This window comes from Microcaecilia unicolor, chromosome 3, assembly GCF_901765095.1.
Source record: "Microcaecilia unicolor chromosome 3, aMicUni1.1, whole genome shotgun sequence".
NCBI classification, from domain to species: Eukaryota; Metazoa; Chordata; class Amphibia; order Gymnophiona; family Siphonopidae; genus Microcaecilia; species Microcaecilia unicolor.
In genome coordinates, this window is record NC_044033.1 from 255,433,183 (window position 1) to 255,450,004 (window position 16,822).

At 49.2% G+C, this 16,822-nt stretch overlaps 2 protein-coding genes across 2 annotated transcripts in view; one reads left to right on the forward strand and one right to left on the reverse strand.

Annotated features, from left to right (window-relative positions):
• The window catches only part of PPFIA3 (PTPRF interacting protein alpha 3), a 65,104-nt gene extending 58,843 nt beyond the window's left edge, over positions 1–6,261 (forward strand). The window contains 3 exon segments of the mRNA XM_030197952.1: positions 248–422; positions 1,233–1,306; positions 2,086–6,261. Of these exon segments, the coding sequence (XP_030053812.1) occupies positions 248–422; positions 1,233–1,291 (234 nt within the window). The 3' untranslated portion in view covers positions 1,292–1,306; positions 2,086–6,261.
• Positions 6,262–9,695: 3,434 nt separating this feature from the next.
• On the reverse strand, positions 9,696–16,822 carry LOC115465024 (G1/S-specific cyclin-D1-like). The gene is made up of 5 exons (XM_030195422.1): positions 16,590–16,822; positions 15,168–15,383; positions 11,010–11,169; positions 10,639–10,784; positions 9,696–10,389 (listed from the first exon to the last, which is right to left on the reverse strand). The coding sequence occupies exons 1-5, from the start codon at positions 16,791–16,793 to the stop codon at positions 10,240–10,242; spliced, it is 876 nt and encodes a 291-aa protein (XP_030051282.1). The 5' UTR covers positions 16,794–16,822; the 3' UTR covers positions 9,696–10,239.

The window sequence follows — 16,822 nt, forward strand, 5'->3', positions numbered from 1 at the left end:
GAGGGCAGAGAGGAGTGGAAAGGGAGGAGGTAGGAGAGGAGGAGGAGAGAGATAAAAAATGGAAGGAGATGTAAAGAGGAACAAGGAGGGAAAGGGGATGGGGAGGGCAGGAAGGGGAGAGGAACTGGAGGGGAAAGAAGGGAGGGCAGGGAAGGGAAGGGAAGGAGAGAGATGGGTTCAAAGGAGTTGGAGGTGAAGAACCAAACCCCTTCCATGTTCTTTTCATGTCTTACCCCCCACCTTCCAGCCAGACAGCACAAAGCCGTTCAGCCGCTCCCCATCCTGGAGGAAGATGTTCCGAGAGAAAGACCTGAGGGGGGTGAGCCCCGACTCTGCCGAGACGCTGCCTGTCAATTTCCGCACTGCTTCTGTGTGCTCCATCACCTCGCCGGCATTACAGCTGCGCAAATTCCAGTCTGAAGGTATCAGAGGCGTGAGAGCTTGGGACCCCCTCCCCCAATACTGGCAGGGCACTGCTGAGAGGAAGCTCACACTGCCAGAGATCCCCCTCCCTCAACACTGACAGGACACTGCTGAGAGGAAGCTCACATTGTCAGGACCACTCCTTCCCAACACTAAGAGGACACTGCTGGGAGGAATCTCACTGCACTGCAGTCGCAGTCAGCTCCACCTCCACTCCCTGAAACTCCACCCAGCCATACATACTGTGAAGTAGAAATGTGTGTGGGATGGGGGTTTTGAGGTGTGTAAGGGGTCAGTCGAATGCTGTTCGTCATATAGGTAGACAAAGAGCTGAGAGGCCACAGTGGACTCCACAAAGGAAGGACTTCTTGTCAAGTGGGTCAGCTTTGCTTTCTTTGCTCTAAAAAAACTCCCAGGACTTTATAACTTTTACTTTTATTATGATTATTTCAAGCTGTTAACTGAGGCTAAACATTTTCTTATCACCCTGCACCCACAAACGCATTAAAACCTGTTTGAAAGAATTGCAAACTGAAGATTTGGAAGTCTTAGTTAATGGCTTGAAATAATCATAACCAAAGGAAAAGTTATGTCCTGGGAGTTTTCTAGACCCATGAAATAAAAGCTGACCCACTTGAAAAGAAGTCCTACCTTTTTAGTGTCCACTGTGGCCTCTCAGGTCTTTCAGGTGCTATTTTCATTATAAGTTGATTATACTGGTTTGCACAATTTTGTATGTAGGGATCTCCCAGTATCGTGGCTGGGAGCAGGAGATTTTATGGTCTTCACAGTCTACCTGTCTCTTGCAGGAAGCTCCTCGGGAAACCAGCGCACAGACAATATGTCAGTGAGGACTTACTCCTGTTAATACAGGCCCAGCATGGTGAGTGTCCTGGAAAAGAGAGAGCGAGGGAGGGGAGAATGAGGGCTCGGGGTGTATTCCAGCGAGGGAGGGGAGAATGAGAGGGCTTGGGGTGTATTCCAGCTAGGGAGGGGAGAATGAGAGGGCTCAGGGTGTATTTCAGCGAGGGAGGGGAGCATGAGAGGGTTCGGTGTGTATTCCAACGAGGTAGGGAAGAATGAGAGGGCTCGGGGTGTATTCCAGCGAGGGAGGGGAGAATGAGAGGGCTCGGGGTATATTCCAGCGACAGAGGGGAGCATGAGAGGGCCTGGGATGTATTCCAGCGAGAGAGGGGAGCATGAGAGGGTTCGGGGTCTATTCCACTGAGGGAGGGAAGAATGAGAGGGCTTGGGGTCTATTCCAGCCAGAGAGGGGAGCATGAGAGGGCTCGGGGTATATTCCAGCGAGGGAGGGGAGAATGAGAGGGTTCGGGGTCTATTCCACTGAGGGAGGGAAGAATGAGAGGGCTTGGGGTCTATTCCAGCCAGAGAGGGGAGCATGAGAGGGCTCGGGGTATATTCCAGCGAGGGAGGGGAGCATGAGGGCTCGGGGTGTATTCCAGCGAGAGAGGGGAGCATGAGAGGGCTTGGGGTGTATTCCAGTGAGGGAAGGGGAGGGCAGGTGGAAGGGAAGAAATTAAAGCAGAGCTTGGAGTGAGATTAGGGAGTTTCACAGAGAGGAAGGGAAGGGGGGGATGTGGGCTCAAAGGGAGAGGGGGGCCAGCCAGTAGAATTATAACTGCTTTCCTCCCCCTCTTACAGGTGACAATATTGTGGTAATAAGACCACTGGAAGCACTTTTCACGCCATGCGAGGACTGACATTATGCTTGCTGGAGGGGGCACCTGCATACTATCACTCTGGAAAGAGAGGGAGCAGTGAGAAGACCCCCCAGTCTCTGTCCTCTTCTGTACCCATTCTAGCCCCATGTGGGATACTGGTAGTAATGTGAGGGGGTCCCTGGTTAATATATTACATTTGTATTTATGGGGTGGGTAGCGTGGAAACTCCTTGGGGGGGGTTAAAGGTGCTCTTGAAGCTAGGAGATGGATGTCGGTTTACTCTGTTTTTAACATCCTTTCTGTCTCCCATTATAAGGCTGGACCCCCCCTTCTGTGCTGTTTTGGGGAGGTAATTAACCCCTGCGGCTGAGGGAGAGGTGTTCTAGCCCGGACTGTGCTGGTCTTGGTCTGGAGCGTGGGGTAATTTGTACTTGAAGCTGCTAAGGATCATAGGTCTGATTCGGCACTGGAATTGCTCTCCTTAGGTGCATGGATTTGTTCTGATCTGCCTAAAAAAAGGGATTGGGCAACACCAGAACTGAATTGCCTGGGGGTGAGGTGGCAGCCCTAAGGGGGGAGGGGGGTGGAATGAGTTGTGGGTAGGCCACAGACTTTGTACCCGTTACGTAACTGGGAGAAACCCCAGGCCCATTGGTGCAGTGACTTTTGGAAGGCCCCTAGCCCCTGTCCCCTGTATGTCACATTGGTACATTGATTATGGTTAGACCCTAGGCCCCTGTACATCACATTGATAAAGTGACTTTGGGAAGGCCCCAGGCCCGGTTCCCTGTATATCACACTAGTACATTGATTATGGGTAGGACTCAGGCCCGGTTCCCTGTATGTCACATTGGTATTGTGATTTTGGGAAGACTCCAGCGCCACGTTGGTACATTAACTTTGGGGAAAGGCTTCAGGCCTAATAAAGTGACTTTGGGCAGGCCCCAGGCTATGTCACCTGTGTGAATTTAGATAGGTCCCAAGCCTTGTTCCTTGTACCTCGTGTTGGTACAGTGACTTTGGGAAGGACCCAGGCCCCGTTTCCTTTATGTCTCCCTGGCACATTTACTATGGGTAAATCCTTTGACTTGAATCCTCAGATGTGGGTTAACATCTCCATCTGATTTTTTCATGGCCAGTGTCATTCTTAGCAGTTCAATTCGGCGCTTCTGCTCTTCTTACTGTATTATCCTCCTGCAAATGTGAGACCCTTAGTATGGCTGTTCCTGGCTGGCGCCAATGGTGATACTGTCTGGGCACTGATACTTCCCCATATCTCCAAGCTTTCCCCCTCTCCGTGTCCAACCCCTCCCTGAATGGGAGCCCTGGGGGCTTGAATACAGCTGTCCCCTTCCATCCAGCTGTGGCAGACCTGAATCATACAGCTGACCTCACCCCCTGATCTGGGGCAAAAACAGCTGCAGGGAAGCTCTGCATAAGCCTGAGAGAGGGGAGAGGGCGGGAGGGGGGAGAGGGGCACAGGTTGCCAATTGTATAGTATAAATTGTATTTATATGTATAATGTTATATCGTGTTGGAACTGTGTAAATGATTTTTGAATGTTAACTTTTTAATTTTTTTGCATGACATTATGAAAATCTGGGGGAGGAGGAGCCAGTTCCTCTCTGATGAAAATACTAAACATCTCTCCCTCATGTACAAAAAAAACAAAAAGAAAGAGGGTACCCCACTCCCCAAACCTCTGCAGCTGGCGGGGTGGGGCGGTTCCCTGTGTATAGATATATTTTTCTCCTTCCTGCTGTGATGTCATGGCACTTGTCAGACGCTGTGTGTATGATGTCATGAAAATTGTTTCTGGAAAAAAGACGATTGAAAATCACAAAGCAGGCCTCATTGGTGCTGGGGTGTGTCATTTCTGCGTCCGTCATCTGGCTGGAGTCCGAAACAGTGAAATTCTGGACTGGAAGGAGAGAGCAAGAGAGTGCAGTCTCATTGTGGTATTTTCAGTTACCTGAGCTGCCTTCATTATTCTATAGTCTTTGGTATTTTCAGTCTCCTGCGTGCTCTGCCTTGTACTTCAGTCTTTAGAATTTTCAATTTCCTTTGATCTCTTGGAATGTACTACAGGCTGATATTTTCAGTCTCCTGCGCTGCCTGCATTGTGCTCAAGGTTTTGGCGTTTTTTTCTCCTGCGCTCTCTGCAATGTACTACAAGCTGATATTTTCATTCTCCTGTGCTCTCTGCGATGTACTTACAGGTTGATATTTTCAGTCTTCTGTGCTTCCTGCTTCGTGCTACAGTCTTTGGTATTTTCAGTCCCTGCACTCTCTAGGGGGATTTTCAGTTCCCTCCCTCTCTCCATCCTGCAGCTATGTTTCTAGTTCAGTATGTTAAGCGTTTACACTCTGTGTGTTATGATGCCCTCTATGGTGCAGCTGTATCTGTGGTATTTTTGCTCTCCTGTGCTGTCTCTGGTCAATATTCAAAATGATTTAACTGGCCAGAAACAGTTGCTGACCAGTTAAATCGCTTGTTCAGAGATATCCGCTAACTTTCAACCGCACTTAACTGGTTGTTGCTGTGGAAAATTAGCGCCTAAATGAAAACCAGCTATTTCGGGGGCGGAGCCAACATTTAACCGACCAGGGAAACCACATAAATGGGACAAATAAAACACAGTCATATGTTTATGCGTCAGCCCATGGCTGGTTACGTTCTGAATATTGGCATATTTGGCTATATGTTAGCCGGCACAGCAAAAACTGGATATGCAGTGCCAAAGCCCGGACACAGCCTGGCATTTTATATCCATGAATAACACCGCCAGCAGCCAGCAAAACGCTTACCACTGCCAGATGAATATTTACCCCTCTGTGTTTTGCTACAGCTGTCGGTCTGGTATTTTCAACCTCTGCATTATGAATCCCTCTGTGGTGCTGCTGTTTGGTATTTTCTGCCCCTGCCCTCTCTGCATTATGAGTCCCTCTGTGGTGCCGCTGTCTCTCTGTCATTTTCAGCCCCTGTTCTCTTTCCATTGTGCCATTCTTTCTGGAATTTTATTTCACTTTTTAAAAATCTTTTTCTCAGAAGCTCTGCTCATATCACACAGTTAAACAGACAGATTGATTCTTTTATATATTACGTTTTATTTTATTGCGAACATTATTATTTCAGTATAAAACATTGGCTCCGTGCACTCCCCCCCCCCTTCGCCCAGACCTAACAAATAAAGTGCATTTTATACCAGAGAAGCAATTCAAAATTACAGAAATAGGTTAAAGGCATAATAGTGCCCTAAAATACATCCGTCACTGACTCAGATGGGGATGGGCTGGCTTGCTGGGCCCCTCCCCAAGAAAATACTGGCCCCAGTATTCAAGAAAAAGCTGCTCCTAATTTTGTGCCCTAGTTATGCTCATAAATTGACCTCTTTGAAAACTGGCTAGGGCTGAATGCAGAACCTTTTATTGAAAATTTCACTAAACTCTTAAATTTAGGAGCATGACAAGTGGATGGTAAGAGGGGCAGATTTAGGGCAGGGAGGAGCTTAGCTCTGATTTTTAGCACTAAGCTCATAAAGGGTCCTTTTACAAAAGCGTGGCAAGCCTACCATGGGCTTGCCATGGGGCAGTTTGGTCCTGTGGTAGACTTCTGACTCACACTGCGCGCCAATATTTTTGTATTTTCTAGTGCTGGGGGCGTGCCCGGCGGTAATTGAATATCTAGGCATGTACAGTCACCCGGCTGATGTTCAGAGCAGTGCCCGGTTAACTCAGCAGATGAAGTTAAGACAGCCTTTCTGTTCTCCTAACGTTGTCCACGTGGCTGGTTAGCAGATTAAATATCACAGCTAACTGGTTAAGTACTGGCTCCAGCCGTGGACTGCAGTGGTGGTTAGCGCCGATACTCAGTTACACGGATGAATATGTGGAGAGGCAGGCAGACACCGTTCTGAGGCCAGAGCTGGAGTGAGTGGTCATCTGTACTGCCTGTAGAACCCCCTCATCACCAAGGATATCCAAAGTACGTCGGGGGGGGGGGGGGGGGGGCTGATTGGCAGCTCTAATTGTTTTTGGGAGAAGGGTGGGATTTAGAGGGAGTGAGGACACCTGCTTCCCTTACGTGAGTCCTGGCCGATATCATTCGAGACCTGCATAAGATCAGGTGGCTCCAGATATGGCCTGGCATTGAGGATCTGGGCCCTTATTACATAAGTATTGCCATATTGGGACAGACCAAAGGTCCATCAAGCCCAGCATCCTGTTTCCAGCAGTGGCCAATCCAGGTCACAAATACCTAGCAGGATCGCAAAAAGGTTCAATACATTTTATGCTGCTTATCCCAGAAATAAGCAGTGGATTTTCCTCAAGTCCATTTTAATAATGGTCTGTGGACTTTTCCTTTATGAAGCCATCCAAACCTTTTTAAACCCCGCTAAGCTAACTGCCTAACCTATTCTGCCCTTATCAGGTCAGCATTTCTTTTTTAAAAAAGTGGCCACCAGCTGAATATTGACAGACAACTTTTAAGCTTCTACATCAAGATGAATTTTCAGCTGAAAATAGGGCACACATTTTCAGAGTCTGACTTAGCCACCTGAATTTATCAGCTCTTTTATTTTGAATATCGGGTCTATTGTGCGCAGAATTTTAATATAATTTTCTCAGAATTCCATAGGTTCCTTATCAAGAGGGGCTGGGGACAAGGCCAGCAGGTGATTCCTACAGGGATGGGCTCAGCCCCCTGCCCATTCTTTCTTCCAACCTGTCCACCATGCACTTGTGCTGCCTGGGGCGTTTTTAACCCCCCCCCCCCCCCCCCCCAGCAATTATAGGTCATGGACACAGGGAGGGTTTAATCCGCTCCACAACCTTCAGGAGCAGGGAAATAGGGAATCTTACAATAATAAATTTCAAATATAACCAACATGATAACACAATAAATAATAAATTATTAATATTATACAAATAACTTAAGACAAAAAAACAAAAATCATCATGTAAGGATGACACTACCACAGACTACAGACTACGTTGAGCTCCAGTCTCTGGCTCTGTCACACAAACTCTGTATATGACCCTGGAGGAGTCACTTTATCTTCCTGTGTCTCAGCTCTAATCCCCGGCTCTGTCACTGACTTTGTGTGTGACCCTGGGGAAGTCACTTTATCTCCCTGTGCTTCAGCTCTAATCCCCAGCTCTGTCACTGACTCTGTGTGACCCTGTGTAAGTAACTTTATCTCCCTGTGCCTCAGCTCTAAACCCTGGCTCTGCCATTGAGAGCCAGATGCATTAACTCCACGGAAAGAGCCTTTCCCTTACCGATCCCTTAGCGATTCGGTAAAAAACGGGCATACATGAAGGAAATCGTATGCAAATGAGCTGCTCACTGTTAGCTCATTTGCATGTGATTTTCTTCCTAAGGAGGGGAAGCCAGTCGGCCAGCTGAGCATGCGCAGAGCAGCCAAACGTTATGCTGGCTGCTCTGCGCATGCCAAAGACTACTACTGCTACTACTACTATTTAGCATTTCTATAGCGCTACAAAGCATACACAGCGCTGCACAAACATAGAAGAAAGACAGTCCCTGCTCAAAGAGCTTACAATCTAGTAGACAAAAAAATAAAGCAAACTAATCAATTAATGTGCAGAGGAAAGAGGAGAGGAGGGTAGGTGGAGGCAAGTGGTTACGAGTCAAAAGCAATGTTAAAGAGGTGGGCTTTCAATCTAGATTTAAAGATGGTCAAGGATGGGGCAAGACGTAGGGGCTCAGGAAGTTTATTCCAGGCGTAGGGTGCAGCGAGACAGAAGGCGCGAAGTCTGGAGTTGGCAGTAGTGGAGAAGAGAACAGATAAGGATTTATCCATGGAGCGGAGTGCATGGGAAGGGGTGTAGGGAAGGACGAGTGTGGAGAGATACTGGGGAGCAGCAGAGTGAATACATTTATAGGTTAGTAGAAGAAGTTTGAACAGGATGCAAAAACGGATAGGGAGCCAGTGAAGGGTCTTGAGGAGAGGGGTAGTATGAGTAAAGCGACCCTGGCGGAAGATGAGACGGGCAGCAGAGTTTTGAACCGACTGGAGAGGGGAGAGGTGACTAAGTGGGAGGCCAGCAAGAAGCAGATTGCAGTAGTCTAAACGAGAGGTGACAAGGGTGTGGATGAGGGTTTTGGTAGAGTGCTCAGAAAGAAAGGGACAGATTTTACGGATGTTGTAAAGAAAGAAACTACAGGTCTTGGCGATCTGCTGGATATGAGCAGAGAAGGAGAGAGAAGAGTCAAAGATAACCCCAAGGTTTCGAGCTGAGGAGACAGAATGAGAGAGCCATCAACAGAAAGAGAAAATGGGGGGAGCGGGGAGGTGGGTTTGGGGGGGGGGGGGGAATGAGAAGCTCGGTTTTGGTCATATTTAATTTCAGGTGGCGTTGAGACATCCAGACAGCAATGTCAGACAAGCACGCTGAAACTTTGGTTTGGATGCAAGGTGAGATATCAGGGGTAGAAAGGTAGATTTGGGAGTCATCAGCATAGAGATGGTAGGAAAAGCCATGGGATGAGATTAATGTACCAAGGGAAGAAGTGTAGATAGAAAAGAGGAGGGGACCAAGAACAGAACCCTGAGGTACGCCGACAGGCAGAGGGATAGAAGTAGAAGAGGATCCACCAGAGTGAACACTAAAGGTGCGGAGGGAGAGGTAGGAAGAGAACCAGGAAAGGACAGAGCCCTGGAATCCAAGTGAGGACAGGGTATCGAGAAGTATGCTGTGATCGACAGTGTCAAAAGCAGCGGAAAGATCAAGAAGAATGAGGATGGAATATTGACCTCTGGATTTAGCAATTAATAGGTCATTGGAGACAAGCTGAGTGTATAATAGCCGTCTACAACCAATAAATTGCTGGGCATTGTGCAGGAGAGAGCGGGGCCCTAGAAAGAGAATCGTGGATCGGGACGTGCGAGGATGCCCAAATCAAAACTATTTGGACATCCCTTTCGATTATACCCCTCCAGGTTTCTCTTAGCCAATCACAGCTCATTTAGCTGACACCAGTGACAGCTAAACATGCTGTGATTGGTTGAGAGAGACCTGGAGTGGCATAATCGAAAGGGACATCCAAATAGTTTTGATTTGGACGTCCTAGCACGTCCTGATCCCCGATTCCGGCGGTGGTCATTTCGGGCACCTTAGTAGTAAGAAAAACACATCCAAGAGAAGGACGCCCATCACAAAATCTGAAGAAAAAAAACGTTCAAGTGCTCGTCAGGGATGTCCTTTTTTTTTGAGTGAAGGACGTCCAACTGTTAGGCAGTTGAAAGGACGTCCCTGACGAGCACTTGGATGTTTTTTTTTTCTTCCGGTTTTTGCGATGGGCGTCCTCCTCTGCATGGGTCCCGCCCACTGCAGCCCCAACGAGAGGTGCAGACCTCCCGTTAGGTTTTCCATGGTGCATGGGGTCGGAAAACGGCTGTGCATCTGCCTTGCATGCGCATTATAATACTAATTAGCTCATTTGCATTCCGTTTTCCTTAGCTGCTACTGTGACAGGAAAATGGCTCAGAGAACCCTTTTGTGCATGTCTTGTTTTACTACTTGCTTGCTAGACTGGCTAGAACTGGTTTAAAAACCAGGTTGCTGGCTCATTAAGTTTAGTGCATCTGGCCCTGAATCTCTGTGTGAGCCAAGGGTGAGTCACTTTATCTCCCTGTTCCTCAGCTCTAATCTCTGGCTCTGCCACTGATCTCTGTGTGACCTGAGGGTGAGTCACTTTATCTCCCTGTGCCTCACCTCTAATCCCCGGCTCTGCCACTGAATCTCTGTGTGACCCGAGGGTGAGTCACTTTATCTCCCTGTGCCTCAGCTCTAATCCCCGGCTCTGTCACTGACTCTGTGTGTGTGGTTCTGGGGGGAAGTCATTGCATCCCCCTGGGCCTGTGCTTACTGAGCTAGGGTTGCTAAGCCCTCCAGCCCTGAGGTGGCCACAGGTTCCAGTTGTACATGTGAAAACTGGATGTGTTCATGTTATAATTCTCCTAGAAGATGCTGCTGCTGCATCCCAGTGGAGTCGAAGAGCTGTTCTCAGGGCAGAATATCCTCTCGTAAATAACAGCACTGGGTCCCAGGTGAGTGACAGAAATGCCAGAAATTGCAGTGTGTCCTGTGGCAGACGGCCTGGTGGTCACAGGTGGACATGGAGGACATCTGTGGGTGTTCCTGCCCGCTGCTGCCTGTCCTGAGCCTTGTCCACTCGCGCCTGGTACCGCTGCCCCTCCCGAAGGCAGGTGACCAGGGCTCGCTCCAGCCGTTCCTGACAGTCTGTCACAGCATCCTACAGGAGGTGACAGGCAGGGGGTTAAGGGAGGTACGGGTGAGGGGCACAGGACGTACACAAATATCTAGAGGACGAGAGGGTTAAGGTGTATATGAAGGGTTTAAGATATCTAGGAAAGGGGATATGGAGGGTTGAGGTATGCAGGAATGATGCCATGGAGGTTAAGGTATCTAAGAATGGGGCCACGGGGGTTAAGGTGTCCTGGAATGGGGAACAGGTATCTGAGAATGGGGTACAGTTTCATACCACATCACATTGGATGGTGTGGGCCAGGAGAGCTGTGATTGTCATATCAGCGCTAGCAGAAGGGACCCCCAGGCGCAGCCCCGTCATGGCAGCGCAAATGCTGGCAGCAGCAATTACAGAGGGGGGGAACACCAGGAAGCTGCAGTCTGAAAAAAGAGGGAGAAGAGGCGTAAGGAGGGTCACAGCAAGATAGCGGTGTGGCCCACTGCATGGTTTCCTCCACCCTCTCCCACCTGCCATCCAAGACTCATCCCAGGGCTTTCATTCAGTTTTCCCTTCCCTTAAGGATCCTATTTGATTCCTGCATAATTCCAGCAGTTCTCAGATACCATGACTTACAACCCCAGCATTTCTTTCATGCACACGCTCACCGTGTGCGCTCAGGACAATGAAGGTTTCCGTGTGTTTGCAGACCACAGGTCTCCTCTCCTGGGGGATGTACAGCAGCTCCAGGAAGTGCTGGACAAAGACGAGTGGGGTGACAGCCCCAATATCCCAGCTCAGGGTGTTCAGCACCAAAAGCTCCAGAGACTGCAAGAGACAAGGAAGATGTGAGAGTGATTCCACAAAGTGACAGGGAGCGAATGGCTCCAGAGAACTGCAGAGGTACAATGACAGGAAGAGAGCGGCTCTAGAGACTGCCGGAGAGACAGTGAGAGGGAGCGAGCAGCCCAGAGACTGCCAGAGAGAACTGCAGAAGGGCAGTGACAGAGAGCAGCTGCAGAGACTACCAGAAAGAATTGCAGAGGTACAGTGACCGGAATAGAGCGGCTCCAGAGACTGCCAGAGAGAACTGCTGAAGGACAGTGACAGGAGGAGAGCAGCTGCAGAGACTGCCAGAGAGAGTAGCAGGGGAGACTGAGAGCAGCTCTAGAGACAGCCAGAGGTGAGAGAGAGGGCAGTGTAAGAAGCTGTCAGAGAGGACACAGCACCTATGGAGCAAACCTGCCACTCAATAACAGCACTAATTGCCAGGACCTGATATAGCAGGAACCCTGCCCAGGAAAGGCAGCACTGCAAATGTTACACCAAGCCCTGGAACCCCAATACTACTACTACTACTACTACTTATCATTTCTATAGCGCTACAAGGCATACGCAGCGCTGTACACCATACACAAAAAAAACAGTCCTTGCTCAAAGAGCTTACAATTTAGATAAAGGCAGACAGAACAATTAAGGGTAAGGGAATAAAGAGGTGAGGATAAAAAGGACAGGGCAAGTGAGCAGTGGTTAGGAGTCAAAAGCAGTGGTAAAGAGGTGGGCTTTAAGTTTGGACTTGAAAACAGTCAAAGAGGGGGCTAGACGTGGCTCGGGAAGTCTATTCGAGCGTGAGGTGAAGCAAGATAAAAGGAACGGAGTCTGGAATTAGCAGTACTACTACTACTACTACTTGACATTTCTATAGCGCTACTAGGGTTACACAGCGCTGTACAATTTAACAAAAAAGGGGCAGTCCCTGCTCAAGAGAGCTTACAACCTAAAGGACGATATGACAAGTTGGGGTAGTCTAGATTTCTTGAGTAGTGGTTAGGTGCCAAAGGCGACATTGAAGAGATGGGCTTTTAGCAGGGATTTGAAGATGGGCAGGGAAGGGGCTTGGCGTATGGGCTCGGAGATTATTCCATGCATGGGGTGAGGCGAGGCAGAAAGGGCGGAGCCTGGAGTTGACGGTGGTGGAGAAGGGTACTGAAAGGAGGAATTTGTCTTGAGAGCGGAGGTTATGGGTAGGAACGTAAGGGGAGATGAGGATAGAGAGGTAGGGAGGGGCTGCAGATCGAGTGCATTTGTAGGTTAGGAGGAGAAGCTTGAACTGTATGCGGTACCTGATCGGAAGCCAGTGAAGTGATTTGAGGAGAGGGGAGATGTGAGTATATCGGTCCAGGCGGAAGATAAGACGTGCAGCAGAGTTCTGAACGGACTGATGGGGGGATAGGTGGCAAAGTGGGAGGCCAGTGAGGAGTAGGTTGCAGTAGTCGAGGCGTGAGGTGATGAGAGAGTGGATGAGAGTTCAGGTGGTGTGCTCAGAGAGGAAAGGGTGAATTTTGCTAATGTTGTAAAGGAAGAAGCGACAGGTCTTGGCTATCTGCTGGATATGCGCAGAGAAGGAGAGGGAGGAGTTGAAGATGACTCCAAGGTTGCGGGCAGATGAGACGGGGACGATGAGGGTGTTGTCAACTGAGATAGAGAGTGGAGGGAGAGGAGAAGATGGTTTGGGTGGGAAGACAATAAGCTCGGTCTTGGCCATGTTCAGCTTCAGGTGGCGGTTGGACATCCAGGCAGCAATGTCGGACAAGCAGGCCGATACTTTGGCCTGGGTTTCCGCAGTGATGTCAGGTGTGGAGAGGTAAAGCTGGGTGTCATCAGCATAAAGATGGTACTGGAAACCATGAGATGAGATCAGTGAGCCCAGGGAAGAGGTGTAGATTGAAAAAAGAAGGGGTCCAAGTACAGATCCTTGAGGAACTCCAACAGAGAGCGGGATGGGGGTGGAGGAAGAGCCATGAGAGTGTACTCTGAAGGTGCGGTGGGAGAGATAAGAGGAAAACCAGTAGAGGAGAAGGGTTCAGAAAAGAGAGATTTATCAACAGAACGGAGTACCCGAGGGGGGGGGCGTAGGGAGAGACAAGAGTGGAGAGGTATTGGGGAGCGGCAGAGTGAATGCACTTATAGGTCAGTAAGAGAAGTTTGAATTGAATGCGGAAACGGATAGGGAGCTAGTGAAGTGACTTAAGGAGAGGGCTAATGTGAGCATAGCGACTTTGGTGGAAAATGAGTCGGGCAGCAGAGTTTTGGACTGATTGAAGAGGAGAGAGATGGCTAAGAAAGAGGGAGGCCGGTGAGAAGCAGGTTACAGTAATCAAGACGAGAGGTGATAAGAGTGTGGATAAGGGTTCTGGTAGAGTGCTCAGAGATGAAGGGACGGATTTTGCTGATGTTATAGAGAAAGAAATGACAGGTTTTGGCAATCTGCTGAATGTGAGCAGAGAAGGAGAGAGAGAGAAGTCAAAGATGACCCAAGGTTACGAGCAGATGAGACAGGGAGAATGAGAGTGCCATCCACAGAAATAGAGAAAGGGGGGAGAGGAGAGGTAGGTTTAGGGGGAAAGATGAGAAGCTCGGTTTTGGCCATGTTAAGTTTCAGATGACAAGACATCCAGGCAGCGATATCAGATAGGCAGGCTGAAACTTTGGTCTGGATGCTGGTTGAGATTTCGGGGGGTGGGGTGTGGAGAGGTAGATTTTGGAGTCATCAGCATAGAGATGGTATTGAAAGCCATGGGATGATATCAGAGAGCCAAGGGAAGAAGTGTAGATGGAGAATAGGTGAGGACCAAGAACAGAACCCTGAGGTACACCGATTGGAAGAGGGATAGAAGTGGAAGAGGATCCACCAGAGTGTACACTAAAGGTGCGAAGAGAGAGGTAGGAAGAGAACCAGGAAAGAACAGAGCCCTGGAATCCAAATGAAGACAGCGTATCAAGGAGTAGGCTGTGATCAACAGTGTCTAAAGCGGTGGACAGATCGAGAAGGATGAGGATAGAAGAGAGACCTTTGGATTTGGCCAGGAACAGGTCGTTGGAAACTTTTGTAAGTGCAGTTTCACTTGAATGAAGAGGGCGAAAGCCAGATTGGAATGGGTCAAGAACAGCTTGAGATGAGAGAAAGTCAAGACAGTGGCGGTGAACGGCGCGTTCAAGTAACTTGGAAAGGAAGGGGAGGAGAGGAGGGAGATGGGTCGATAGTTGGAAGGACAGATAGGGTCAAGTGAAGGCTTCTTCAGGAGCGGTGTGACCACAGCATGTTTGAAGGCATCAGGAAAGGTCACAGTGGAAAGAGAGAGATTGAGGATATGACAGATAAAAGGGGTGAGAGTAGGAGAGATGGTGTTAAGAAGGTGGGTAGGAATGGGATCAGAGGAACAGGTAGTTCGTCTCCTCCTAGGGGGAGAACAGAACCAGCCAGACTGACAGATCCCCCACCTTGATTACACACCGAACATAGAGCCTCAGGAAACACAAAATAAGGGACCACAAAGTACTTAGAAATAGAAACCTGCATACACAAACTGAGCCTGAAACCCTGAGATGTCAGAGTCTGTCTGCAGCGCAAGAGCAGAGAAAGAAGCAAAATCCAGAGAGAAGAGACACATTTCCCAAAGAGAAATCAAAGACTGCCTTGCAAAGATCAAGCAGAAAAACTGACATCATCCTGGGGGACAGAGCAGCTAGAGGCACAGAATCTGTGGTGTCTGCCACCTGGCCAGAAATGAGACAATCTGGGCTGGCACCAGAACTCTGGAACTGTCTCTCTTACTGTCCTTTCTGGACTCTGTCAGTTTAGTTCGCTGTGATTAATAACTCTATATCTTTTCCCTCTTAATTTAACCATTCCTTTGGCAATACATGCACACATTGGCACTCCAGAGAGTGCAGAGAGAGAGAGAGAGAGAGAGAGAGCTGTCCTATCCGGGTCCTTCAAGTTTAGGAGATGCAAGAGAGAGTCAGGGTTGCAGTCTGGTCCTTACCCAGAGCTCGGGCGCACTGAACAAGAAGTCCGAGGAGAGGCAAAGGGTCTCTGTGCTCAGCGGGGTGGTCTCTTTCAGCTTGGAGGCGAGCAGGAGGCACGCAGACCCCAGAACCTGCAGTCGCTTCTTCTCCATGGAGCGGAGAGACAGGAAGCGATCCAAGCAACTCACAGCCAGTGGGAAGACCTCAGGCTCACATCCATGCTCTTCACAGACCTGTCAGAGAAAGACATCTCATTTACGCTCTGATCCCAGCCTCAGGGAGCTCCAGGTCTCCTTTACACTCTGATCCCAGCCTCAGGGAGCTCCAGGTCTCCTTTACACTCTGATGCCAGCCTCAGGGAGAGACAGGTCTCCTTTACACTCTGATCCCAGCCTCAGGGAGCGACAGGTCTCCTTTACACTCTGATGCCAGCCTCAGGGAGCTACAGGTCTGATCCCAGCCTCAGGGAGCGACAGGTCTCCTTTACACTCTGATGCCAGCCTCAGGGAGCTACAGGTCTCCTTTACACTCTGATCCCAGCCTCAGGGAGACCTGTCCCAGCCTCAGGGAGAGACAGGTCTCCTTTACACTCTGATTCCAGCCTCAGGGAGCTACAGGTCTGATCCCAGCCTCGGAGCAACAGGTTTCCTTTACACTCTGATGCCAGCCTCAGGGAGCTACAGGTCTCCTTTACACTCTGATCCCAGCCTCAGGGAGAGACAGGTCTCCTTTATACCCTGATCTCAACCTCAGAGGGAGATAGGTCTCCTTTATACCCTGATCTCAACCTCAGAGGGAGACTGTCCTTTACACTCTAATCTCAAACAGAGAAACAGGTCTCCATAACACAGACATCCCTGCCTCAGAGAAAAATAGGTCCCCTTTACTCTGTGATCCCAGCCTGATTGACAGGTGTCCTTTACATTCTTAAACCAGCCTGAAGCAGGTCTCCTTTATACCATTTTCCGACAGCAACTCCAGTAATGGGAACGTGAGGACAGTGCCGGGCAGACCGTTATGGTCTGTGTCCCACAAATGGACAAGACGGATTTTGATAGGCTGGAGTTAGCTTTGACCCCCAACGTCAGTAGTTAGAACCTAAGGATGGGGGTGGGTGGATTTCTACGGTCTATGTCCCAGAATCACCAAAGAGAGACGACAATCAAGTATTTTATATCACATACATTGTTGGTTTAATTATGAATTGATAATGAGTGTGATTTGGGCAGACCGGATGGACCATTCAGGTTTTCATCTGCCGTCATTTACTATGTTACGATACCCTGATCCCAGTTTAAGGCAGGTCTTTAATCCTTCTTACTCTGTTGTAGGCATGAAGGACAGACAGGGGTATAAATAAATACAGCTCCAGAAGTTTTTTTTAACTCCACCTGGAAAAAGAAATGAGATAGAAAAGGTGGGAAAAGTGTGTAACTCACCTCCATCATCCAGCGTACCAGGAGGCCTCTCATGTGTGGCCGTACCTCCTCTTGCACCTGCTGGAAATAGGAGGCTGAGGGCCGGTAACGCTCTTCAGTATCCAGCAGCTCCTGGAGCACTCTGCTCTGCAGCAGGACTGGGTCCCTCCGGGCTCTGAGTTCCAATCCAGCCTCCCAGCACAGCAGCTGCCTGTCCTCGTCCATCTCCAGTTACTTTCTCATCTGCAGAGCCT